We start from the raw sequence: 27,689 nt of genomic DNA on the forward strand, positions 1-27,689 counted from the left end.
GAAAGATAGAAAGAAAGAAAGAAAGAAAGAAAACAGGCAAAAAAAAGAATCTATATATTACATTATATTACAGATTCCTCAAACTTCTAATCAAAAACTGCATTTTCACTCAAACAAGATAAAAACCTCCAAACTAGCTCCAAACAACTGGATAAACTGGTTCTAGTTTCAAAGATACAGTCTAGATGTAAGATTCTGAGAATTAATGAGAGAATAGGATTTACTCAAAAAGGAATGTTTGTCGCAGAGCTACAGATCTACTTCAAAACAATGTCTGCACATTCACTTTTCAGGTTCTTCCAGAGGATGATTTAAATCTATTGTCAAAAAGTACATAAACAATATATATGTAATAACACTTTATCATATACACTGAAAACATCAACTAACAGCACTTTTGTCATTTGTTTTCCATTTCATCTTATTAAAGTATGTAAGATTTAGCACTTTTAATCTCTGAGGGAGATAATAATAATAAAAAAAAAGTATACTAGTGTTATGATAATAAATAATACAAGTGTGTGACTTTTATTTGTTTTATCTTCTGGTTGTGATTTGGATGCTATTTATCCTATTACTATGCATCTGTTTTTATCAGTTTTAGTTTATCTTGTATTTATTCTTATTTTACTAGTTTTAGCATATCTTGTATTTGTAACCACAACTTTTTACAGCACTTTGGGCACTTTGCATTATTTTAACCCTTTCATGCATGAATTATGAGAACCTTAATCAAGATTTTTTTTCTGAGTGTTTTTAGGCAAAAAAAAAGCAAAAAAAAAAAAACAATGTGATTTATTTTTTTTATGAACCTATTTTTCAAGAAGTTACAAAAATGTCCACTTATCTGGACACCATGCATTTCATTTTTGAAGCAAGAAACTGTGTGAAAACTATGAAATAAAACATTTTTAATGCAGCTAATCTGATGTTTTCTCACATTTTAACATACTATAATATTAGTTACTACACACTCAGATAATGTGCAAAAAAAACAACATCTTTTTCTTTTCAAAAAATGTTAATTGCAGTCTAATAATAATTAGCAGTTGATTTATGCTCAAATATGTCACTACAGATCAGGTTTATCAAGAACAGAAAAGCTACAGTAATGGTATGAATTGCAGTGTATTATGGGATGGTGCATACGCGTCCACTGTGTAGGTTGATATGCAAGTAAAACAACAAAATCCATAAATATACAAGAGAACAGCTGTAGAATAGCTGTCCACTGTAGTGACCACTGTACATGAAAGGGTTAAATATGCTATATAAATAAACTTGATCTTGACCTAAATACAAAATATAAGGTTCAAGTATAAACAGAGAATACGAGGATAAAATTTGATCCAAAAATAAATCAAGTGTGTCTCCTTCCTCTGTCCATGTCCACCTCTGTCTCTCAGTTCTTGGTCCTCAGGGTTTACGACTGGTCCGAGCGACTGACGTGTCTCTCCTGGTGGAGTGGGAGTCCGTTCGAGGGGCGGAGTATTATATTCTGACGTATCATCCCAAAGGCGATGAAGGCGCACTAGAGCGGGTAGGTTTCATTCGATATTTGGTCACACTAATTTGTGAAATCAAACATGTAGTGTTGCATAGAACATCTTATTTTGTGTCCCTATGCTAGGTTCAAATTCCCAACACAGAGAACTCGTACCTCATCACAGGCCTGACTCCTGGGGTCACCTACATTGTCCAGGTGTATGCCGTCATTAAAGAAATCCAGAGCGAAGCAGACAAGATTGAGGCTACCACAGGTTAGTACACGCCCAGATCGGATGGTGTAAACATCACAGACGCATTCAAAAGTGTGTTCCTCTAAGTCATTTTCAGAAGAAGTTTAACATGTCCTGAACTGCGCAGTGTTGGCCTCAAATGTGTCTGCGATTTAGAGCGAAGGCACATGTGACCTAGTACAGACTTATGTGTCAGGGAGGCCAGTGATGCCCTGAGGTGTGGCGGATTAAGGCTGAGTATCTGCTGGGGTCAAATGTAAACACACGTGATGAGGCATGAAAACAGTAAAATGTCAAGCTCTTAAATGTTAAGAGGTAGGAGGTGTTGCAGATTTAAAATTAAGTATACACACTTTGTCTTTTAATTCTACTTTCTTTTTCATCTAACTATTTTTAGCTATGGACACCCTGTATTTATTTATTTAGTGTCGATAAGGTATGACTGTTTCTGTGGAGCGGTGACCGTATCTATCTATCTATCTATCTATCTATCTATCTATCTATCTATCTATCTATCTATCTATCTATCTATCTATCTATCTATCTATCTATCTATCTATCTATCTATCTATCCATCCATCCATCCATCCATCCATCCATCCATCCATCCATCCATCCATCCATCCATCCATAAGGTTATACTTCCTTCTACTCCTTTTCAACCATGCAAAATTCAGACTTGCATGCACTTGAAGATAGATTCTGTTCATTTAAATGTTATTTTGTTTTTGTCTTAGTCTGCCTCGTTTTGTTTTATTTTGTTTCTTTCCATGTTTGAAATAAATGAATATCTATCTATCTATCTATCTATCTATCTATCTATCTATCTATCTATCTATCTATCTATCTATCTATCTATCTATCCATCCATCCATCCATCCATCCATCCATCCATCCATCCATCCATCCATCCATAAGGTTATACTTCCTTCTACTCCTTTTCAACCATGCAAAATTCAGACTAGCATGCACTTGAAGATAGATTCTGTTCATTTAAATGTTATTTTGTTTTGTCTTAGTCTGCCTCGTTTTGTTTTATTTTGTTTCTTTCCATGTTTGAAATAAATGAATATCTATCTATCTATCTATCTATCTATCTATCTATCTATCTATCTATCTATCTATCTATCTATCTATCTATCTATCTATCTATCTATCTATCTATCTAAGTAGAGAGAATAAAAAGATTGACATGTATAAAGTAATGAGTCGTTGTAGATTTATGCGATAACAGCTGAAAGAATGCAAGTAATATATTTTAGAATACTGTGTCACATTTGCACTCACACATATTGAAGCAATCATAGAAAATCAGCGAGTAGTTGAGTGAGATGAGGAGAGTATTTTCTAACATTTCAGTTCATTTTGTAAAAGTAATGACCACCTGAAGCCTGTCATTACTAAGTGTTTCATTAAGAGTTGGTTTGTTAGTGATTACACTTTAAGGAAATTACAAGGAAATGGGTGTACGGATGTGTTTAATGGAAATGTGACTTTCTCACAGATGTGGTGGGACACAGATGTGAACAGAATGAGATTATGAGAGACAGACTTGGTGGGTAAGAAGTAGACAGACCCACAGACAGACAGACAGACAGACAGACAGACAGAGGCTGGGTAATGTGTGGTTGTTTGCCTGGTTAGTCATGGAAATGTTCACAGAGCGTGGCATTCCTGTATGGGCACGAGAAAACACGCCATGTTCTGACTTATGGGTGTGTGAGGGATACACAGCTGAGGCAGATTGGACGCATAGTTTTCACCTCAAATGATGATCTACATCAAAAGAGGGCTTAAGTGTTTATTTTGCCTTTCCCCTCCAAGTAGAATAAAAATGACAGCTGTTTTTATTTGATATGAGTTGTCTTTTTGCACCACATGCTGCAACCATAACACTATTTGAACAGCGAACACATACTGGTTCGATGTTGGATACCTTCCTCGAGTTTATTGTCATGAACTTGCTCTTTCACCTTGTTGTCTATTTTTAATGAGCTGCTTCTGTTGCTCCTAGACGTATCAGCCATCAATGATATCCGAGTTCTGGGCCAGACAGAGGTCTCCATCCAGGTGGACTGGAAGAACCCCCAAGCTCAGATTGACCACTTCAAACTCACACACACCAACCCTGCAGGACAGGAGGAGGAGCTGAGTGTACAGATGAGTCAAGAGGCGCGAACCAAACACACTATTGTGGGTACGTCATGCAGAATATGCTTAATATACACACATAGGCATACAACAGTGTTTTTCAACCTTGGGATTGGGACCCCACGTGGAGTCGCCAGGAATTCAAATGGGGTCGCCTGAAACTTCTAGGAATTGATAAAAATAAAAATGAAAACTTACTAATAAAAAATATAGGGTGAGTTGAGAAAGACAATCACAATCTGTAAAAGACATGACAAACTCTGAAGCTGAAACTGAAGCACTGTGGTACTGTTTATCTTTCATGTTCATTGTGGTCGGTTTCAGATGCTGCAGCTCTTTCGTAACACTGGTCTACAAGGAAAATGCTTCTAGAATAAAAGTAATGAAATTTTACCACATGAGAGTCACTGATAAAGAAAAATCAAGTCAAAAATGCTGGTTGGCTGAACTTTCCATGATACAGCCTTGGGTCAAAATGTGAAATTCAAGAATTAACGAGAGAATGGGTTTGACTCAAAAGGAATATTTGTCTCAGAGCTGCAAGATCTACTTCAAAACACTGTCTGCACATTAGAATACATTCACTTTACAGGTTCTATTTAGTGGAAGATTTATAAAACTATTACATAAATGTACATAAACCAATATATATGTGTAATAACACTTAATCATATACCTTGAAAACATCAGCAAACTGGCACTTTTGTCATTTATTTTCCAATTAATCTTATTAAAATACGTAACATTTAGCACATTTAATCTCTGAAGCAAATCATTTCTAAAAAATTGTAGACCAGTGTAATTCATAGTTTGAGTTATTGCTTGTTCAGTATTAATTGTCAGCCTTGTAAATACAAGCTGGACTGACTGTACATATCCTGACCAAGGAAAGTAAAATTCTCACTTTGCGCAGTAATCTACACCTGGCTTTTCTGCCTCTGTCCATAATAGTATACATTATAATCTCTATATGTTGTCTAAAATTAATGTTTATTTGCAACATACTGTAGCAAACTATTACATGATGAAAAACAAATTAATTTTAGCAAAATAAAAAGTCTCTGTTTTGAATGTCTGGGGTCACCAGAAATTTGTGATGTTAAAATGGGATCACAAGTGAAAAAAAGGTTGGAAACCACTGGTATACAATAAATGTGTCATGGCTGCACTTTTGTATTGCATCGTATTATTGAAATAATGCATTAAAATGTGAACCCATATATTTATATTAGACATAATTCCCACATCAGCTTTGCAATAAATGCAAATACAGGTGTAACAGTTCTGATGTAACAGACTACCATTTAACCCTTTTAAAACTGCCACTATAGCAGGCCGCCTTGGTGTCTTCATGTTTTCTTTGCAATAAAAATGTCAGAAAATGTCTTTTTTGCCAATTCTTTTACACCTTTATTTAGAGGAAGAACTTAACTTTCAATATCTGGTCATTAATTATCGTTATTATAAATAATAAATGCTTAAAACAGTGTTTTTTAGTGAAAAGCAAAAAAAAAGACTTGAAGTTTTTAGCATATTTATTATCAGAAACAATTGTAAATGTCCAATAATGAAAGTTTTTGAGATTGCAGAAAAAATTTTTTAAACTATTTTACATCTGCTCAAACATGCTTTTTGGTCTTCAACATTCAGTATCTAGATTATGGCCTCATATTTTTTGTTATTTCCAGGTGTTTTTTAGCCTGTGTGGAAGTCTCTGAAATAGTTCTTTCTGCTTGTAATAGAGTCTCACATTGCTGCCGTAAAGTGTTATATAGTGTTGGAAAGTTCAGGATCTCAGCTTTCCGGTGCTGGTACGGTTCAGGAGTTACAGTAATTTGAATGCTGTAAATTGCAAAATGCAGCACCGGTGAGATTGTCATTATTTCTTGTGACAGTTCACTTGCACTAATAACATATTTATTATTATTATTATTATTATTATTATTATTATTATTATTATTATTATTATTATTATTATTAATAATAATAATACATCAGTTTTATATAGCACTTTTCTAAGTACTCAAAGATGCTTTACAATAAACAACCAAGGGACAAACATACATCCAACGGGTAAACAGATACGAAGTTAATACTAAATGGTAATCGAAGAACAAATACAGAGACAAATACTGACAGAACAAAAACACACAAAAGAAGGTAGATGAGAGTGGAGGAGGTATTTAGCATATATCTACTGCTATTAGAGCAAACAGTTATAAAGCTTTTGTATCCTTGTATCAGTATAGACGTTTAAGGTTTTAGTTTAAGGTCAGGAGAAGGTTTTATGTTTAGTTTTAGAAATATCTTTGTCTTTACTCTTAGGATTTTGTTTAGTCTTAGCTGTCTAGATGTATTACTGTGTATTTTACTACTTTAAAGGCCTAGATAAGTTCTCAGGGTGTCCCGTTTCACAAATCGGCTTGGTATTGAATCACTAAGTTTGTACTAAATTTGTTTGCAGATCTAACTAAAACTGTTCTTGTTCGGGCTTTCATCACAGATTCTATCTCCAGCATATATAACCTAACATCAGTTTAATGAAAGGGTTAATTTTTCTCTCAGATTTTGATGGAAAGCAGCAACTTTTGAAAAGAACCAAATACAATGATGATTTTTTTTCTCCGTCATCATTACATTACTACTGTTATTCATGATGATAATGTTGTCTCTATTAAAGTTTGAACAAATGTGTGTCTCCTCAGGTCTGTTTCCAGGAACAGAATACCAGATCTCTGTTCAGGCCATTAAAGGAGAGACTGAGGGAAAACCTTCTTCTGTCGTTGGAATTACAGGTCAGCGTCAACACGTCACTGAACTTAATCTTAAACTGGTCATAATGTGGTTATAGATCAATGTTTTGGCGAAATCAATAATTGCCCATCTGTCAGCAGGATTATTCAAACCCTGCTGCACTGATTTTCATGCAACTTGTGGGAGGGTTTCGGTTACGGGTCAAGGACAAACCCCTTAAACTCTGCCAGAGCCATAAAAAAGAGGTCAGAGGCTGGAGTGTTGTTTTTTCCACTTTCTTTAACACTGCAGAGCCCCAGTTTAACCCATAAAGACCCAAACATTCACTGGAGACCAAAGTATCTACTGATCTAAACTGTTTAATTACTGTTCAACCATTAATCCTATTAATACATGTAGATAATAAGCGTAAAATGCAGTTTGTCGTCTTTGCATGGTCATCAGATATGACCCATTTGAATGTTCAAAGGCTTCGTAGTGAACGTGGAAACACCGTCATCTTCTAGAACATTGATTCACCAGTAAAACATATGGAGTTGGTTCAATGACAGTGGATGGAAACACTTGGTTTATGTTCAGTTAATGACATATTTTTGCTGAAAAAGTCACATTTTCTTCAGTTTTTTGTGTTTTTGATATAATAACTCTCAACTTTAATCTGAGCATTGATGAACATCTACATCACAGGTGTCAAACATGTGGCCCGGGGGCCAAATCTGGCCCACCAAAGGGTCCAGTCCAGCCCTTGGGATGAATTTGTGAAATGTAAAAATTACACTAAGATATTAACAATCCTTTTACTTCAGGTTCCACGTTCAGTCCAATTCAATCTCAAGTGGGTCAAACCAGTAAAATACTATCATAATAACCTAGAAATACTCACAAATCCAAATTTCTCTCTTTATAAATGTAAATATTTTCATGTATCTACGTTAAAACAAAGTATAATTTGACAAAAAATGTGAATAACCTGAACAAATAGGAACAATCTGAAATGTCTTAAGAAAAGTAAATACAATTTGAACAGTATTTGCCTGATACACTTCATGTGTAGTTGTAGTGATTTGTAAGTTATAATGAACATGTGGAAATGATAAACTGAGGCAGAATATTGTTTTGTTTTTGTTTTTTTCTCTTTTTTTTTTTTTTCTCTTTTTTTCTTTTTTTTTTTTTTCTTTTCTTCTCTTTTATGGGCTCAGCTGGCTGACAGGCAGCTGTCTGTACCGATAAGGCAGCAGCCAACACCAACTGTACTGTATTTGTAGTGATTTGTAAGTTATAATGAACATGTGGAAATGATAAACTGAGGCAGAATATTGTTAAAATTACACTTATTTTTTCAGTTTGTTCATGTTATTCACATTGTTTGAAAGGAGAGTTTGTAGATGTAAACATTTTCATTGTTTAATTTGACTTTTTTCACTCTAAAACAGAGAAAACTTTGGAGTTGACATTATTTATATATTATTATGTTATTATTTTACTGGTTCGGCCCACTTCAGATCAAATTTAGCTGAATGTGGCCCTGAACTAAAATGAGTTTGACACCCCTGATCTACATGATCAGTGAATTAAATACAGGAAAATAGATGATTTTCACTGAAAAAATGCAAAATGCAGAGAATAATATTATTTAAAAAATGGTAATAAACCATTTAGAAAAGGTTAAATAGAGAGAAAAATTAATTCGGTTGCTGACACAAAAGTCACACTGGGTCTTTATGGGTTAACCTAGAATGGTTTAGGAAAAGTATCCAGAGGCACCAACTGACAAAAAAGTGGAAAACACATCTCAACATTCATAATTTGTTTGCAGTTTATTAATATTGTGACATAAGAAGAAAAGTGGAGTAGAGGTCTGGGCTATCCGGATGCATTTTTATTTATCACTTTGTTAAAAAACATGAACTGAAAAGGCTTTGAGACTGGCTGTCTCTGAATATTTGACACTTCAAATGAAAAATTAGGCACTTGTGCAACTTTAAGGAACAGCGGGGATGTCTATATTCCACTTTGAATTTAGTGCCGGACCAGAGGCACATTAGCTCCTGTCAAACCACCCATAATTCACCAGCGGTCAGAGCTTAATAGGAAAAACACAAAATCTTTCATTCACAATATAGACGCACCATATGATCCCACCTGGTATTACCTTTCACTCACAGCCAGTGATAATATCATAATGAGCACATTGAGTAAGAGGTACAATTATGGGTTAATGATGGAAGACAAGAATTTACAGCCTAATAATGTGGACGGGGTCTGATGATTGTGGCGTGCTTGGTCACTGAGGGGAAATATGATCTGAATTGTGTAATGACCACAAGATGCTCCCTGATGGTTGAGGTGAGAAGGTCCGTCTGGTAACGTTGGGGTTTTTTGTCTCGCGGCATTGATATTTGGTCTAAGTGAGATTTGGGACTGGTTTGAGAACGTGCGGAAGAATTCGTTTTATAGTTTAAACAGCTGGTCCTGACATTCATCTGCCTTAAAGTTGTTCTTTAACTGACTGACAAATACTCCACAACGGCACGACAGGTCTTCAGTTACTCCCATTATTCTGCTCATTTGGGCTTTTGTTATTTTATTCTTCTATGTCTCAACCTCTCCCTCTTTTCCCTCCTATTCTTTTCTCCTCCGCCTTCTTTCTTGGCTTACCCAGTTCAAACGCAGCCTCCGAATTGATGGCTCTCTGTTTTTTTTTTTAGTTAAACCCCCGAGGCAGCCAATTTAATGGTTTTTAGTCATCAGTGTTAGCTTGGTATTTTCAAGACTCACCTCTTGTCTTCTGAAGCCAGTCAGGTACTCAAGAGCTCCTGTCACAGCTAATCTCCTTGTGTGTGTGTGTGTGTGTGTGTGTGTGTGTGTGTATGTGTGTGTGTGCCACCCACTTGTGTGGTAACAGCATGACTGTGTGTGTGTGACTTTGCTAATCTACACCAGACAGACAGTGACTTGTCTCCACTCCAGTAGCTACAATCCTTCATTTTAGGTGTTGCACGAAAAGGCTTAGAGGTGATTGAAGAGGATACTCCTCAGCTCTGTTTGCCAGTGAGGATGTGCTGGTTTCATGATGACTGGCATCCCCCAACAGAGACCAGAGTCACCTATTATCTCACTGAACATGCTGCTCGCCATGGGCCACTGTGGTAATATGCAGTGAAGGATGAAAAGAACATAGGCAAGAAATATGGGAAAGACATTGAACCAGGAAACAGCACAAGCATTAAGGAAAATATAGTGAGAGAGAAGGGGAAAGATTAAAGATGGAGATATCCAAAAGAATCTGAGCTTTGTCCTTAGAAGACTTCACCTCACTTTATTAAAATTTTTCTACATTTTCTCTTCACTTCCACACGGCCTGATCACAATCAAGGGTTCCAGAAAGGGTGCACATATAGATAAAAAATAATAATGCTCTATCAAAAAATCAGACTGGCCATTTTATTTGTCTGATATTTCTCTTTTAAAGTCCAAAATATTTTTGTATTATGGTGTCTACTAAAAATTTCGCAGACTTGCCCCTGTCAAATCAGAAATTATTCAGTGTACCGACACTCCAGCCTAATAGCCTCCATATTTAATGCCTACAAAGATATACAAATGTTTCAGCACTCAGGATAATCATGCATTGTTTACTGCATAGATGTCGTGTCCAAAGCATGCGTGCTGAAAAATTCCATATATTGACAGAAACAATAAAATCAGACCCACATATCTGATATGGTGTACGGACATTACTTAGTGTACGGACTCTACAAGATTGGAATGGAAATCTGGCTTACCACATGGTCGCATCTCTGTTAGATCTGTAACTAAGTCTTCCTGGTACAGGAGGAAATAAACATTTGTGAACAAGTTATAACAATATAACTATCTATAAGGCATATACACCATATTATTGATGGAAGTATATTGGTGTAGGGACACTACATGAATTTTGGTGAACAACGCACCATTAAAAACATGCGGTTCGACGTAAACATCCGTTTGACACATTGTTACCAAATTTTCTGCAGCCAGGGAGCATACCAAAATCTGTCTAGTTGTGCATATTTAGTCATAATAATACTGAAATAACAGGTTCCCATTCTATTAGTACAATTAAAGGGCTGTAAAAGAAGGGTTTTCAGAACAAAATGGTTGATTGTCTTAATACTGAAAATCAGAATTGATAATCAAACAGCTGTTCAACAAAAATGATCAATAAATGAAAAGCAATGTGATGTGTGTATTTTGTAATAAAAAAGACACAGGAGTTGAGTAGTAATTACTTATTGTGTTACAAAACAATTATTTTGCTCTCTTATAACAATAAAATTGTGCACGTGTTTTCACGCTCATTGGGTCACCATTTTATCAGTTTTTATCCAATTTTCATCAAATTTGGAGGATTGCAAGATCTAGTAATAAGATGGCCAAAGAAACATTTTGGGAATGGTTTTGGGGGTATCTTTTTGCAATACTGATTAATAACTGATGCAAATATACTTGTACACCTCGATTGTGATCAGGCCGACTATTTTTCTTTCGCTCTTTGCTTTGCTCTGTGTTTGTTGGAATCATAATGTGTGTTTCTATAAATGTATTGCATGGGTATTTTGGAATCTCACACTAGATAGAGAAAAATGTGTAAAAACATTCCAAGGAAATGTCCCACAAATGTTGTTCACCTTTTGGTTTTTATTGTTTTTCACAGAGGAGAACATACACATAGAGGAAATAAATTCTGCCATAGTGAATATTTGGCTAAATTTAGTGACTGATCGGCAGTCTGTTTTGTCTTCCCAGATAGTTTGTTAAACTGTGAAAACATTTCTGGCACAACAGGTGGAATGAACTGAAGAGGAGACTCCCATCCATGAGAAAAATAGATCACAATTGTTACAGATGAAAAAACAAACAAACAACAGAATACACATTTACTCTAGTTATTAGAGCCATTTGTGACTTTGCCCATAAACTTGTTGGTGGCACAAAAAAGTCTAAAATTATTCACTCCAAACCAGTTTATGAAATTGCATCTTATTTGCATTTTCACTTCTTAAAACTTTGCTTCAAATGTGCTTGACATTTCATGAAAACACAGCTACTGACTGAATATAAATAGTAGACGGAGGAACCATCACACATTTTTGTAATAAACTGTCGTTTTGAAGCCAATAGTTTGAGATTTGTCTGCCAGCATTTTGGCTTTTTGGACCCATAAGAGACCATATTTGGACAAAAGGGGTGGAGCCTGCGATGTTAGAGGTGAGATCATGCTAAGCACTAGCACACTGCGGAAAAAAGCAAATTTAGACTTGTTAAAAGAACCGATGAACCACAGCTAGAGTTGAGCTGTTTGTCAGGAAAAAAAAAATGTTTTCTTAAATAAGCCCAACTGTGAAAGTCTGCGGGCGAGCAAGCTGTCATATAGACCTGTCAATCAAAGCCTGACATGACAGACCTCACAGCATCTATTTAACAGAGGGATTAAAAAAAAATAATAATAAAGATAGACTATCAGATAAAATGGATGAGATGAAAATGAGTTCTGGAAAAAAAGAATTTAGTTTTTTAGAGAGAAGTTTGTAATGGCTTCATTTTGGAGTGAAGGTCTCAACCAAGGTTATAATAGTTTTGGATTTTTAATTATAGTGTAGTTTTATTTAGTTTTGACTTTTTTTTCTAATTCAGTTAGTTTTAATTAGTTTTTAGAGCATGTTTGCTAGTTTTTATTAGTTATCGTTTTTTTTCTGAATGCTTAGTTTTAGTTTAGTTTAGTTTTAGTATTAGTTTTAGTTACGTCATATATTTTATCTTCCTCACCATCCTATTCAAAGAAATTAGTGAGGTGTGAATCAGCGGGTTACTCTGGACACTTTACTTGGGGGTTGGGTTAGGGCGGCTCATTGACTGAGCAGAGACACAAACACATGTTCATTATGATGTATAAATTCCCTATAGTGGGATGGGGGTGTGTGTGTGATCCATACACAGCATCATGTATGTGAAAACAATGCGAAGATGTGCAAAGTGTGAGAGTAGATGCACAAAGCAGCCAGCAGTTTAACCAGATAGAAACATATATAAACCCGCTAACCAGCAGTTAAACCAGATAGAAACATATATAAACCAGCTAACCAGCAGTTAAAGCAGATAGAAACATATATAAACCAGCTAACCAGCAGTTAAAGCAGATAGAAACATATATAAACCAGTTAACCAGCAGTTAAAGCAGATAGAAACATATATAAACCAGTTAACCAGCAGTTAAAGCAGATAGAAACATATATAAACCAGTTAACCAGCAGTTAAAGCAGATAGAAACATATATAAACCAGTTAACCAGCAGTTAAAGCAGATAGAAACATATATAAACCAGCTAACCAGCAGTTAAAGCAGATAGAAACATATATAAACCAGTTAACCAGCAGTTAAAGCAGATAGAAACATATATACACCAGTTAACCAGCAGTTAAAGCAGATAGAAACATATATAAACCAGTTAACCAGCAGTTAAAGCAGATAGAAACATATATAAACCAGTTAACCAGCAGTTAAAGCAGATAGAAACATATATAAACCAGCTAACCAGCAGTTAAAGCCGATAGAAACATATATAAACCAGTTAACCAGCAGTTAAAGCCGATAGAAACATATATACACCAGTTAACCAGCAGTTAAAGCAGATAGAAACATATATAAACCAGTTAACCAGCAGTTAAAGCAGATAGAAACATATATAAACCAGTTAACCAGCAGTTAAAGCAGATAGAAACATATATTAACCAGCTAACCAGCAGTTAAAGCAGATAGAAACATATATAAACCAGTTAACCAGCGGTTAAAGCAGATAGAAACATATATAAACATATATAACCCAGTTCATCAGCAGTAGACCACACCTTAGCAGATCTCTCATATCTTAATCATCTCCAGTTCCATTATTAGCCAACTTTGCTTCATTTCAGTTCAGCTAGCTGTAGCTAGTAACATCAAATGTTTTTGAACATTCTAACAGGTTCCATACCTCTGTAATTGGATTAGTTTTCATCCTCCTCTTTTCTCCTCTTCTAAACTGTGCAGTTCAGGGCTTGGAAGGCCTTTTCATGGTGATAAACTCTCCTGTTTTTACCTGGATGCTTAGTTCAAATACCTGTCTGTCTCTGTCACTCAAGCGCACACACAGTGAGCGCAAAAAAAAAAAAAAAGAAACCCAACCCCAGGCATCACTAAAGTAAATCCCAGACAGGACTGTGCTGCTGTGTCCCAGCTTTAGTCTGTATGTTCCAGGTGGAGTGGGGACCAGAAGACGACTGGAAACCACAGTGACCAGACATGACAGACTGTGTAGTGTCCTATGGTGCTGCTAGCTAAAACTGCTGGAGTGAAGTAAATCTATTTCATATCAATCCGACATTGACAAAGACAAAAATGAAGGGAATTTTTAGATATAATTTTTATATGTTTTAGTTAGTTTTGTAAGCTCACAATACAGTTTCAGTTAGTTATCGTTTTTTTCTTTTAATTAGAGTTTTTATTTATTTCAGTTAACGAAAATGTTTTTTCAATTTTAGTTTTCGTCATTTCGTTTGTTTTCGTTAACGATTATAACCTTGGTCTCAACCCATTTTGTTTTTGTTGGTTGTAACTTTATATGGGTCCTCAGTGTCATTTAGTTGTTGGAAATGAAAATGGAAATGTTCCTTGAACCTCTGTGCTGTTTTTCATGACAAAATAGGGGGGAAAAAAGTCACTTTGATGACATGAAAAAATATTAACCCAGTCGTTTTTTTTATAAGATGACACAACAAAAGATTTTAATATTATAATTAAAAGTGCAGAACAAGTAAAAGTATTCAATATGGTCGGAAAAACTGTTAAAACTGGAGACTGAAGTGAAGTGTATCCTCTATTTCCTGAATGTTATGGTATTTGATATTCAATGCTGCCTATATTGTGGCTATATTCTGTAAGTTCCATTCCCTTATCCTCTGGCCTGCTTGGAAATGGTTTGTTTGTGCCAAAATACACAGTGTAAATGTTTGTGTGCGTCTGTATGAATGTGTGTTTCATTACACTGCTGTAAAGTTGCCATGTTTTACACCATATTCTACTTAGATCTGACATCTCAGCCTCAATCCTCCCACTAGATTATAAGGTACATAAACACAACATTCCTCTGCTGCTGTTGCTGATTAGGATTCAATAAAGCCACCACCAAGGCTTATATAACCAAGAGCAGATGGCTTCGTTTTAAGTTGAGGAGATGAATGTTGAGATTTAATGTTATCTGGTTATTCTACAGCACCTGGTGTTGTCCAGTGGGAGTATCCTGTTGGCTGAAGCTTGTCCATCACAGTCTTTTGAGTGAACGTTGTACAGTAGATGTCAGGAAAGTGATAAGTGAGAATGTGAGAAGGGACATTTTATAAAAGTAATGAGGATCCATGAAGGACTTAGAAGAACCGAAACCCACAAACGGTGTATCTAACCCCTCTTTGTCTGTTTATTTTACTGGAGCAGGAGACAGTAGTTGCTTTTCCATTGGACATATGTGCAAAACTTTACCGATATTTACTAAATGTCGAAAAAACAGAAGTACATAATGTTGTTTTTTTTCATTAAATCCCAAGTGCAATGATTTGTTTATTTATTATCGTGAGATGACATGAGAAGTCATTCCATAAACATATCAACGAACGTAAATATCATGTATATTCATTATTATTATATATTATGCCTCTATCCCGTACTAAATGAAAAAATTATGGTGTGTCCACACATACCGTGCCATGTTTCTTTTAAAACTCTTCTTCTTCCGTTGTTGTAACGTCCGTCAACATCTTTTTATTCACGTGACTCTCGTTGCGGAAAAAGGTCTTTCCATTGCAGTTTTGCTTGATATATTGTTTGCGCTATGCCCGAAAAACCTCCTCTTGCCAGCACAAAAACTTTAAATCACAAAACGAGAGTTTTGGCGAAATTGTCGTTTTTCCATTAGGTAAATTTTTACACGCAAGTTATATTCACTCAATTTGAGGTTCAATGGAAAAGCTACTAGTGTTGGCCCAGTAAATATATATCCACTGGCCCTGTAAAGTCAATGCAGTTTGTGTCTTTTGTCACTCTAAGGCATTGTAGAAACAGTGTTCAGTGTCTTTCCTGATGTGATACATTTTTCAAGGGGTTTTCACACTGGCACTAGGTGATGTGTGAACTTGATGTGTCACAATATCCACAACAGCACAGATTCCTGGCGTCCTTTCAAATACAGTGTGACACACAATGGTGACAAATAATTTTAAACCCTCAAAAGCCTAAACAAACACCAAAAGAACAGACAGATCTGAAATCTTTAATAACTTCTCAACCACTAATCCTATCCATACTTGTAAATAATTCCAGTAAAATACTTGTTGTCAGCTTTTCAGTGGCATCAGATATGTTTTTTGGGATGTTCAGAGGCTCCGAATATGGAAACAGGGTCATCTTCTATGGTACTGATTCACCTCAGTAAAATCCATGTAGTTTGATAGAATAGAATAGAATAGAATAGAATAGAATAGAATAGAATAGAATAGAATAGAATAGAATAGAATAGAATAGAATAGAATGTCTTTATTGACATTGCATAGGTACAACGAAATTGAAAGTGCAATCCTCTTTAGGTGCCATAGAAGCATAAATAATATATAAAAAGTATAAAAAGTGAAAATATAAAATATAAATGTGATGAAAGGCAGGGGTTGTAGACGCTTTATTTTTTATGGAAAAGTCAATTTTCTTTTGTTTTTGTTCAGTTTTGGTATGTAAAGCTTTTCTATTGACTGTGAGTCTTTATGAACTTTAACATGGTCAGTAAATTAATTGTAGGAAAATACCTGATTTTTGCTGAAAATGCAAGATGCAAAGGATAATGTTATGATAAATCACTTAGGAAAGGTTAAATATGAAGAAAGGTTGATTTGGACGTCACTACAAACATAGTTCTATGTCTTTAAGGGTTAAATATACTGAAGTTGACATACATTACTGTGCATTTAAAAGAATGTATAAATTCACTATAATAACAAAATATTGAACATTATCTGAATAAGTGAAAATGTAGTTATAGAAGAATGCATAAAATAAGATGTTACTCTGTACTGCCTATTTGTAATTAATTAATTCATACAGACTATCATGATTAGGAGATATTATCACATTTAGTAATGATTGCATTTGTAGTAAATAATGAAAGTGCATAAATATTATAGTTTGTGTGTGAGGTGACTAAAAAAATGTATGTGAATGGTTTGTATGGATGCTTTGTGTTATTACAAAAATATATAGAAAAAAAGTAGGTTAAAGCAAAGGAAGTGGAATTAATTTAATTATCAGTTTGTTAAAAAAGGGGTGGGAGTCTATAAGTTATACTTCTTCCCACTCCTTTTTGAGCGCCGAAAATTTAGTTTGACCATGTTGTATGGTTCTTTGTTATCTGATTCTATGTGCTCGAAATAAAAACTACACTAACACTAACATTATCACATTCAACTGAACATGGATGGATGTTTTGTTTATTTATGTGCTTTATTCCAGTACATGAATACTGGTTCTTGCTCATTTGGATCAGTAATGAGAGGGCATTATATCATGACTAAATAGGTTTAAATTTAGGCATGTACAGTTCTGCCATATATTAAGTGCATTTATAGTGTATATAAAGTCAGCTTGCCAGCAGACAAACCGACATATAAAACTGACACAGAGTGTTCAGAACAACAGCACCTTATTGACACTTCCTGTATTTTTCATTGGCTTCCTGCACAGACATACTGTAAGGCTCCCACTGCACAGTGAGGCGTTAAAGCAGCGAGGCTGTGAATGATGAAAGACTGCCCATTACTGTATGCCTTGTGGTCAAAACCTCTGCTGAACATGCCACCTGTAATGGATAAGCTGTTTTCCAAATGGTTTGTGTTCTGTAGCCCGCTAGCCACTGTCGCTACACAGCTAGTGGGGTAGAACGTCTGAAGTTACTCAATCCATCATACACTGTAACTTCAGAGCACATGCAAGGCAGCAGAGGAAAAAAATGCATGGAAAAAGATCTAATAACATAATATGTCCAGTGTTCCAGCTTACTCTGGAAATCTTATAGACTGCAGATTACGAAGTAGCACAAGTAATGCTCTAAGAATGTCATTACTGATCACTTATGACATTTGATTACATTATGATTTCTTATCTAAGTGTGTTTTTAATTGAGCAATAAAACCTCAAAGTCAAAATGATGAGCTTAAACCATGCAATATGAATCTCACAACAGTACTTAACATCAATTACTGTCAAACTTCATTCAGAGTACAGAGATGTTAAAAGCCTTTTAGGATTTCAGAAGGAAAATATTGTTGAACTTTCAGCAGAGAGGTGTTTTTACTCAATGACAAAACATTGGCATGGCCTGCTACTGATAAGATACTAACTATATTAGGATGTAACCCCTTTGTAATCACCAATATTTAGTCAGAAAGTGTATTTTTTGTCATAACTAACTGACAACAACAACATTTCATGCACTCATTCATTCATTTTCTGAACCACTTAATCCATGGATGTCAAACTCACTTTAGTTCAGGGGACACATACAGCCTAATATGACATATAGTGCGCAGGACCAGTAAAATATTAGGATTAAAAACTTATAAATTACATCAACTCCAAAGTTTTCTCTGTTTTAGAGTGAAAAAAGTAACATTTCATAATGAAAATGTTTATATCTACGAACTATACTTGAACATAACATAAAAATATATGAACAACCTGAAAATTCTTAAGAAAAATAAGTGCAATTTTAACAATATTGCACCATAGTCTATCATTTATACATGTGAATCACAACTTACAGATTGCAGTGGATCTGCAAATACACAAAACATTTAGTAAGCGGCAGAATATTGGTAAAATTCCACATACTTCTCTTAAGACATTTCAGGCTGCTCTTACTTGTTCATATTCACATTTTTTGGAAAAGGCTAGTCTGTAAATGTAAACATTTTTGTGTAATTTTAATTTGTTTACACTGAAACAAAGAGAAAAAATAGCTCCTTTTGCGGGCAGGTTTTGGCCCCCGGGCCACACGTTTGACACCTGTGACTTAATCCATGAGAGCAATGTAGGGATACTGGAGCCTATACTGGCTACCAATGAGCAAAGGCAGGGACATTTACATTTATTCTATAATTTAATAACAGCAGCTGCATTACATGTCTCCTTTACATTAAATATGTCAAACAGTCAAGGCAGCACTTAAGTATTTTGTTCAGAGGGTAGTGGAAAAACAAAAAAATGAAGAAGGAAACCTGTGCCCTAGAGGAGAGTAACATGTATTTAAGTTTAATTCAAACGGTTTGGAGCCAAACAACAATTTAAGTTAATTTGTAGAGAGGGATAAAAAACAACGGCAAACTCAGTATTTAAAGTGTCAAAGGTTTTTAAGTTTTTGTAGTCATTTTATGCTGTCTGACAGCTGTAAACCCAAATCCATTTATTTGGTCTGCTGTGAAATGTGATCATTATAGTTGTCATATTAGGTCGTGTATCACAGACAGAAAGTTGTTAAAGTGTTTGCAAATGTGCGTGTTCCTAAATGAATGCTTCTAAATGATGGGAATATAAAAGCTTTTGGAGCTCATTGAGAGATGATCTTCTGAATGACTGGGAAACTCAGGCCTTGAAGGAAAACGAACCCTTGTAAATGAAGCGTTATGAATTATTCTCTGGAAAATTACGTGTTGACTCATTTTTACTCAGTAAGTAATGATATGATTTTGATTGAGTTATATTATGTCGTTTTTAAGTTAGGCTTAGGGATTCATAGAGTGTTTACAACATCCATTTTCAAAGTTCTCAGCAGTTTATTTTGGTAAAAAATAAAATAAAATTGAACAATAACATTTTTACTTGTATTGTTCTGATAATTAGTCTTATAACAATGAGACTGAAAGACTCACCATCTGTGATTGTATTCATTAGGTCTCATCTCTTAAGTATTTACTTAACATGTGTTTTATTCTCTTTATCCATGTTTGCACACACACATATATTACACTGTCTGTCCATCCTGGAAGAAGAACCCCTCCTCTGTGGCTCCTCCTGAGGTTTCGACCATTTTTCCACTCTATTAAAGAGTTTCTTTTGGAGGGAGTTTTTCCTCCACAAACCAAAATGGCCAGTTTACATAGTCAAGATGACATTATAAGACAGAGATAGCAGTAAAATAATTATTTGTGCAAAGAAAAAAAAACACATCAAGTTGTTCATGTTCATACTGCAGGTAAGAGTAGTGCAAGGCTGATGTCATCTTTTTTTTTTCTTTAACAACTTTATCATTTTTCCATATCAACAACATGAATATCATTAAAGCATTTATGACAAAAGTTGTGAACTTGCCCCCCCATCCAGGTGGCATCCCCACAAATACATCCACATAAACACACACGTATCAAAAGGGCAAACAGAACACCAAAAAAACCCTAAAAACTGAAATATGCTTAAGTACCTAGACCTCTGGCATGAGAAAAAGTGATCTCATCTTTTTTAACCCAGAAAGACCCAGTGCTACTTTTGTGGCAGTTCCAAATAAATTTTTCTCTATATTTAACCTTTCTTAAGTGATTTATCACCATTTATTATTATATTATCCTCTGTATTTTGCATTTTTTCAGGTATTTTCCTATATTTAATTGACTCATCATGTAGATGTTCATAAAAGCTCACAGTAAAGTTGAGGGATATTATATCAAAAACAGAGAAAACTGAAGAAAATGTGACTTTTTCAGCAAAATATATCATTAACTGAACATAAACCAAGTGCGTCCATCCACTACCATTGATCCAACTCCATGGTTTTAGTGGTGAATCAATGTTGTAGAAGATGACGGTGTTTCCACGTTCACTACGGAGCCTCTGAATGTCCAAATGGGTCATATCTGATGACCATAAAAAGATGACAAACTGCAATTTACACCAGTTATTTTATTGATTGGTTTAGTGGTTCAGAGGTTATTAAACATTTTAGATCAGTAGATGCTTTTGGTCGCCAGTGGCTGTTTGGGTCTATATGGGTTAATGTAGCATCAGTCTGAACAGTCAGATCAGAATTCATGTAACTTTTATGTCACTTTAAATGGAGATTCATTAAAACTTTTCACTCGAGAGAGTCACTTATATGTTACGAATTAATCCAAATGCAAGGAAAAAATTAGTGCGTCAGTAAAATAAATCCGAAATAATCATATCTGACAGTAAAACATTGACAGAGATCTTTTTACTGCACAATTAATATTGAATATTTAACTTATATCAGGGGTGTCAAACTCATTTTAGTTCAGGGGCCATATTCAACTGAATTTGATCTGAAGTGGGCCAAACCAGTGAAATAATAACATAATAATATATAAATAATGTCAACTCCAAACTTTTCTCTATGTTTTAGAGTGAAAAAAGTAAATTTACATTATGAAAAGGTTTACATCTGCAAACTATTTTTTCAAAAGACGTGAATAACATGAACAAACTGAAAAAATAAGTGTAATTTTAACAATATTCTGCCTCAGTTTATCATTTACACATGTTCATTATAACTTACAGATCACAGTGGATCTACAAATACACAAAACATTTAATAACAGGCAGAATATTGTTAAAATTGCACTTACTTCTCTTTAGATATTTCAGGTTGTTCATACTTGTTCAGGTTATTCACATTTTTTGTAAAATTATACTTTGTTTTAGTGTAAATACATGAAAATATTTACATTTAAAAAGAGAAAAATTTGGAGTTGTCATTATTTACATGTTATTATGATAATATTTTACTGATCCTGCCCACTTGAGATTGAATTAGTCTGAATGTGGAACCTGAACTAAAAGGATTGTTAACATCTTAGAGTAATTTTTGCATTTCACAAATTCATCCCAAGGGCCGGACTGGACCCTTTGGCGGGCCAGATTTGGCCCCCGGGCCGCATGTTTGGTACCTGTGACTTATATAAAGTTTTAAATGCAAATCCTTTACTGGAAGAGGAGTATTTTTACTGTGTGTATTAACACTTTTACTGAACAGAATGATCTGAACATTGCTATTGTGCATGTTGTTCACTACAGAATGAACAGCCAAATAAAAAAAAAAGTCCAATCTGAGCGGTAAATCAGACTCAGCACTAAGGTTCACAGATTTAACGCAGCTGTTGAGTCAACAAATACCTTTTTTTTTTTTTTTTTTTTAAATGTATCTAACTCATGACTGACCACAAGTACAGGGAAGGGGAAAAGCCAAGGAGTGAGACAACATGATGGTATGGAGACAGTTGCATAGCTCCTTACGTCTTCTGGATGTATCATCAATCAGTGTTGATGATGCAGACTGCTTGGTGACACAAGACTGACCCGAGCAGGAGCCTCGGAGGAATGATCTGAAATGATGATTGCTTTTACATTTCCCCTCACTTCCTCTTCATCTCTGTTGGGTTTTCTTACGATGCCTCTATGCGTCCATCTCTTTTATTTTCTCTGTCTGCCTCTGTCTCTTTGTTGTCCTCCGTCTCCTCTTTTTGACGTGCATCCAGACTCCCTCTACAGACTAAAACCCATTCAAACACACGCACCACCTACTGCTCCGCCTGCCTCTTCCATATGTCTCCTGTGATACCTCCAGCCCATTGACTCTACAAATAGAGGTCCTGTCTGCACATGTTGTCCCCCTCCCTCTGCAGCTGGGGCTCAGTAATCAGGACAAGACAACGGGTTATGTGTGATGATGTTTTTTTGAATATCTCCACAGAGATACAGATCCTCTGTTGGGTCATTTGTTTTTTTCAGAGATGGCAGTTGGTGTCATTCCTGTGTAAACATATACCTAAAAGTGTTCCTCGCACCGTATTTCTTTTTTTTATGTCATGCAACTACAAATTGGTGCTGCTTACTGTCACCTGCTGTTATTCCAGCATTTTGAGATGATCCCTACAGTATCTGGTAAATTTTTTTAGCACTAAAATATTTGATATATCTGTAAAATTTCACAATTCTTACGATTTCTGAGATTATTTATCTCAAAATAAGGGTGCCAGGCACAACAAACCCCGCCCCTCGCATGTATTTGGGCATCGATCATGCATATTAATTATCTCTGTATATGTGCCAAGTGTAAATTAAATTGAAACAAAATTCATGTTTTTATAGACATTTGAAATTTTACCCACTATAAGTAAATGAAAGGAGAAAAAACCCCATAAAAAATTCATAAAAAATTTTGAACTTTGACCAACTTTTCCCAAAATTTATTCTGAGTCACTGGCAATCTCTAAACCAGGGGTGTCAAACTCATTTTAGTTCAGGGGCCACATTCAGCTAAATTTGATCTGCAGTGGGCCGAACCAGTAAAATATAAACATAATAACCTATAAATAATGTCAACTCCAAAATTTTCTCTATGTTTTAGAGCGAAAAAAGTCAAATTAAACAATGAAAATGTTTACATCTACAAACTATCCTTTCAATGTGAATAACATGAACAAACTGAAAAAAATAAGTGTCATTTTAACAATATTCTGCCTCAGTTTATCATTTCCACATGTTCATTATAACTTACAGATCACTACAAATACACAAAACATTTAATGTCAGGCAGAATATAGTTAAAATTGTACTTACTTTTCTTAAAACATTTCAGGTTGTTCATATTTGTTCAGCTTAGTCACGTTTTTTGTGAAATTATACTTGTTTTTTTTTGTAAATACATGAAAATATTGACATTTACAAAGAGAAAAATTTGGAGTTGTCATTATTTATATGTTCCTGTGATAGTATTTTACTGGTCTGACCCACTTGAGATTGAATTGGTCTGAATGTGGAACCGGAACTAAAAGGATTGTTAATATCTTCAGTGTAATTTTTGCGTTTCACAAATTCATCCCAAGAGCCAGACTGGACCCTTTGGCGGGCCGGTTTTGGCCCTCGGGCCGCATGTTTGACACCTGTGCTCTAAACCCAATTTGGTATGAATTCAACCAATAGTTTTGCTGGTATCGTGTTCACAAACAAAGAAACAAACCGAACCAAAAACAATACCCCTTGCCTCTCCTTTTGGGCGGGGGGGGGGGGGGGGGGGGGGGGGGGGGGGCGTAATTATTGATACTGTAGCATACATACAGTTGGAGTAGAGTATATAACACAAATAAAATGTCTTAAATTGGACAAGAATATTCACATTATGTCTCCTAGTAACAGACATCTCTTCCCTCTGCCTAATTAAATTAGTTATATAAGCTTGTGCAAACATAAGAGACAACTTATTTTAGCTCCAAAATCTTCTTTTATTTGGATATTTCTTCCACTACTTTTTCAAGGTTCTGGCTGTTTTGTCCGATTCCTGCCTCCTCCAGCTGCTTTCTCTTTTTTCTCTACCATGGGCGCAGGTGGACAGTGCCTTTTGTACATCTTCATCTGACGGATCAATGAAAGAACTCTTTTTTTTTTTTTCCTCTTTTCTTTGCCTGACCTTTTTTCTTTAGACATGGATGCTCCTACAAACCTAGTCACCACTGAAGTCACAGAGGACACTGCCACAGTGTCATGGGATAAAGTCCAGGCTGAAATAGACGGATACATGCTGAGCTACATCTCTGCGGAGGGCACCAGTCCTGAGATTCCAGTTGGTCGTGATAGAACTTCATACACTCTGGTTGGTTTGAGGCCAGGAGTTCTCCACACTGTATTTATCTGGGCTTACAAAGGAGACAAAGGCAGCAGGAAGAGCTCAACAGAGGCTGAAACAGGTAAACTGTGAATAGAAGAAAAGACAGATGATTCAGTCTGTGTGTCTGCTCTTACAGACTTAGTAGATATTATTCTTTAAAAGGCTTATTGTGGAAAATTGAGTGCTTATGTGCTTATGTGAAGTTTATGCTGGAGTTTGTGTTGTGCTCGGATCATGTATTAACAGTAGCTGATTTTACGACTGAGTCAGACAGTATAAACACTGATTTCTATTATGTGAAAATCCCACTCAGGTTCATCAAGAGTTCTTCAATACGCCCCGTCCGCTCAAACACTTCAACATGTAAGAAAACGAGCATGTGCTCTAAGTAAATGGTCACAAATGGATGCTTCTCTTGAACATTTTTATTGTTCAATACAAATCAGGACATAAAGGATAATGATGACACAAAACATGAACTCTAGCATTTTCATCCTAATTTTACTCAAAGTCTCACCAGTGTCCTGACATCTCAAGTGTTCACAGGCGCTGTTGTGCTTTTGTGTCTTTTGTCGACAGCTTGGGAATAGACTTTCTCAAGTTCACTACCTAATGCTAATCATTTCATTTAGATCAGGGGTGTCAAACTCATTTTCTTCCAGGGGCCACATTCAGCCCAATTTAATCTGAAGTGGGCTGGACCAGTAAAATAATAACATAATAGCCAATAAATAATGACAACTCCAAATTGTTTTAGTGCAAAAAAAATTACATTCAATTATGCCAATATTTACATTTACAAACTATCCAAACAAAAAGGATGTGAATAACCTGAAAAAAATGAAATTTGTTAAGAAGTATAAGCACGATCTTATCAATATTATGCCTCAACTTATCATTTATACATGTGCATTACAGATCAGATCTACAAAGGCACAAAACATTTAGTAACAGATAGAATTATAAATATTGTTAAAATTGCACTTAATTTTCTTTAGACATTTCAGGTTGTTCATATTTGTTCAGGTTATTCACATTTTATTGTTAAAGTATAGTTTGTAAATGTAAATATTTTCATAATTTAATGTTTTTTACACTAAATCAAAGAGAAAAAAGTGGTGTTGTCATTATTTATAGGTTATTATGATATTATTTTTGGGTTTGATGGCCTAACTTGCATTTTGCAAATTCATCCCGCGGGCCAGATTGGAAACTTTGGTGGGCCGGTTTTGGCCCCCTGGCCGCATGTTTGACACCTGTGATTTAGATCTTCAGTGTTATGTTTTTCAATGCAATCTTCTTTTTGTGGTTGTAAGACGTTAAAAGCATCAACACCAACATTTTGCACTTAGCACACTAACCCTATTTTGCCGAACAGCCAAAAGGGAAATCTGAACTCACACTGAAAAACATGATTTACCATAATTAGAGTGGACACCTCATTTAAAGGCAGTTTAGTTTAGCCTGGAGCTACATGTCCTTAAAGAAGTTTGAAGAGTGCCAATTTTGCTTAGTCAACAAAGCCAGCTATTTTGTTTCTCCTACGCTCTTCTGCCTCTTAATCTGTTGTGAAGGTTGGCAGCTGTTGCTGTCTGCTTACATTTCTGTATCTTAAAGGTGAGTGGTTTTGAGACCTGACTGGCACATGTCCAGGTTCTCTGCTTTAAACTCAGTTTAATGAAGGAAAACCTTTTGGATGTCTTGGAATAATTCACACTCCAAAGAAAGCAAAAACTAGCTGCTGTTGTGTTTGCAATGACACCACTCTTAAACACTGACTTTATAAACATTTGACATGTTCTGAAGACAAATGAGAACAGCAGCACATGTAAATGCACACAACAGGTGTGGGTGTGGATGGATCATTTTTAAGCAGGAACGCCAGAAGACCTTTACTGCGTTTAGTTAGATGGGCTACCTCGCCTGTAGCTGCTGTGTTCGTTTTAATATCCTTTATATGGTTTGTGTTTCCTTTTTTCATATTTTGTAGTAATTTTCAAGCTTTTTTCATTTAGATTCAAATTTCATTTTTTTCCTGGTCCTTTTTTGATGAGGGAAACAGACATGTTACCTTCAATAACCCCACTCATACGTCAAACAGCAGGAGCTCACATGCATGGAGTTATCGGAGGGGGCTTGAAACTCACTTTACTGCAGAAACCATGTTAAATTTATGATCGAAATCAAGTAAAATGTACAAGTGCAATGGGGAGGATTTATTCTTATTCTTATTCTTATTCTTATTCTTATTCTTATTCTTATTCTTATTCTTATTCTTATTCTTATTCTTATTCTTATTCTTATTCTTATTCTTATTCCTGCCATGATAAGGGGCAGGTGAGCAGAGATGTGTGAAATAATTTATTACTTGTTAAAATCAAAGCTAGGTTCAGTGGTTCAGTTCACCACCAGCTTTGAGATTCACAGTGGTATAAATCACTCTTAGAGAGAATGTGCAGAATATTTATGTCCATTTGCCCAAACATCTCATGATAATTTCACGTGTTAAAATGAACACTGCAAACTTTGTCCAAACCCTCTCCTATAAAGGGCTTTAGTCATTTTTAAAACATTCTGTCTAAGAGTGAAGCAGCAAGTATTCACGTAGGATGCATGTAGAATTAACTTTAATGCAGAACCAGTGAATTTGTGAAAACAAATCAGTGATTCAGATTTGTTTGGACAGTTACTGTGTTCTTCATTATCTGCTGTTTGCAGTAGTTTTAATTCTACTATAGTTTGCATGTTCTTCTATTAATATAGTTCACAGTGCACTCATTGTCCATCAGTATAACATTTTATCAAACTTGGATTTGAAACTCAGCCAAATTTCATCCGTCCTAATGGGTCATAATAAAATAACTTTTAGAACAATTCTCTCTAATTAAATATAAGGACATATTGGGTAAAAGGACTGAAAAAAAACCCAGTTACAATCTTTCACGCTTCTTTGATCCAAGTTTGATATTACTCATGTGCTTTAGACGTTTACACTAACAAACTCCCCATGCAGACCTGGATGCTCCTTCCAATGCCTTGGCCCATGATGAAACCGAGTCCAGCTTCACGGTGTCTTGGGATCATGCCTGGGCAGATATTGATGGCTACATGCTGACCTACAGCTCCTCTGAGGGCTCTAGTGAGGAAATCCCCATTGGGCCTGACAGCACCTCGTACAGGCTGACTGGTCTGAGACCTGGGGTCCTCTACACTGTCTACATCTGGGCCGTCAAGGGGGACAAAGCCAGCAGGAAGACCTCCACACAGGCTGAGACAGGTCTCAAATCTATGGATCTCTGTTAAAACCCAAAACACTT

The 27,689-nt window shown here is 35.5% G+C and overlaps 1 protein-coding gene across 1 annotated transcript in view; it reads left to right on the forward strand.

Annotated features, from left to right (window-relative positions):
• tnn (tenascin N) overlaps nt 1-27,689 on the forward strand; it is a 67,246-nt gene that overhangs the window by 14,520 nt on the left and 25,037 nt on the right. Inside the window, 6 exon segments of the mRNA XM_030159573.1 lie at nt 1,407-1,540; nt 1,631-1,760; nt 3,754-3,936; nt 6,596-6,685; nt 24,188-24,451; nt 27,386-27,649. Of these exon segments, the coding sequence (XP_030015433.1) occupies nt 1,407-1,540; nt 1,631-1,760; nt 3,754-3,936; nt 6,596-6,685; nt 24,188-24,451; nt 27,386-27,649 (1,065 nt within the window).

The sequence above is a fragment of the Sphaeramia orbicularis genome, chromosome 17 (genome assembly GCF_902148855.1).
Source record: "Sphaeramia orbicularis chromosome 17, fSphaOr1.1, whole genome shotgun sequence".
In the NCBI taxonomy this organism is placed as follows: Eukaryota; Metazoa; Chordata; class Actinopteri; order Kurtiformes; family Apogonidae; genus Sphaeramia; species Sphaeramia orbicularis.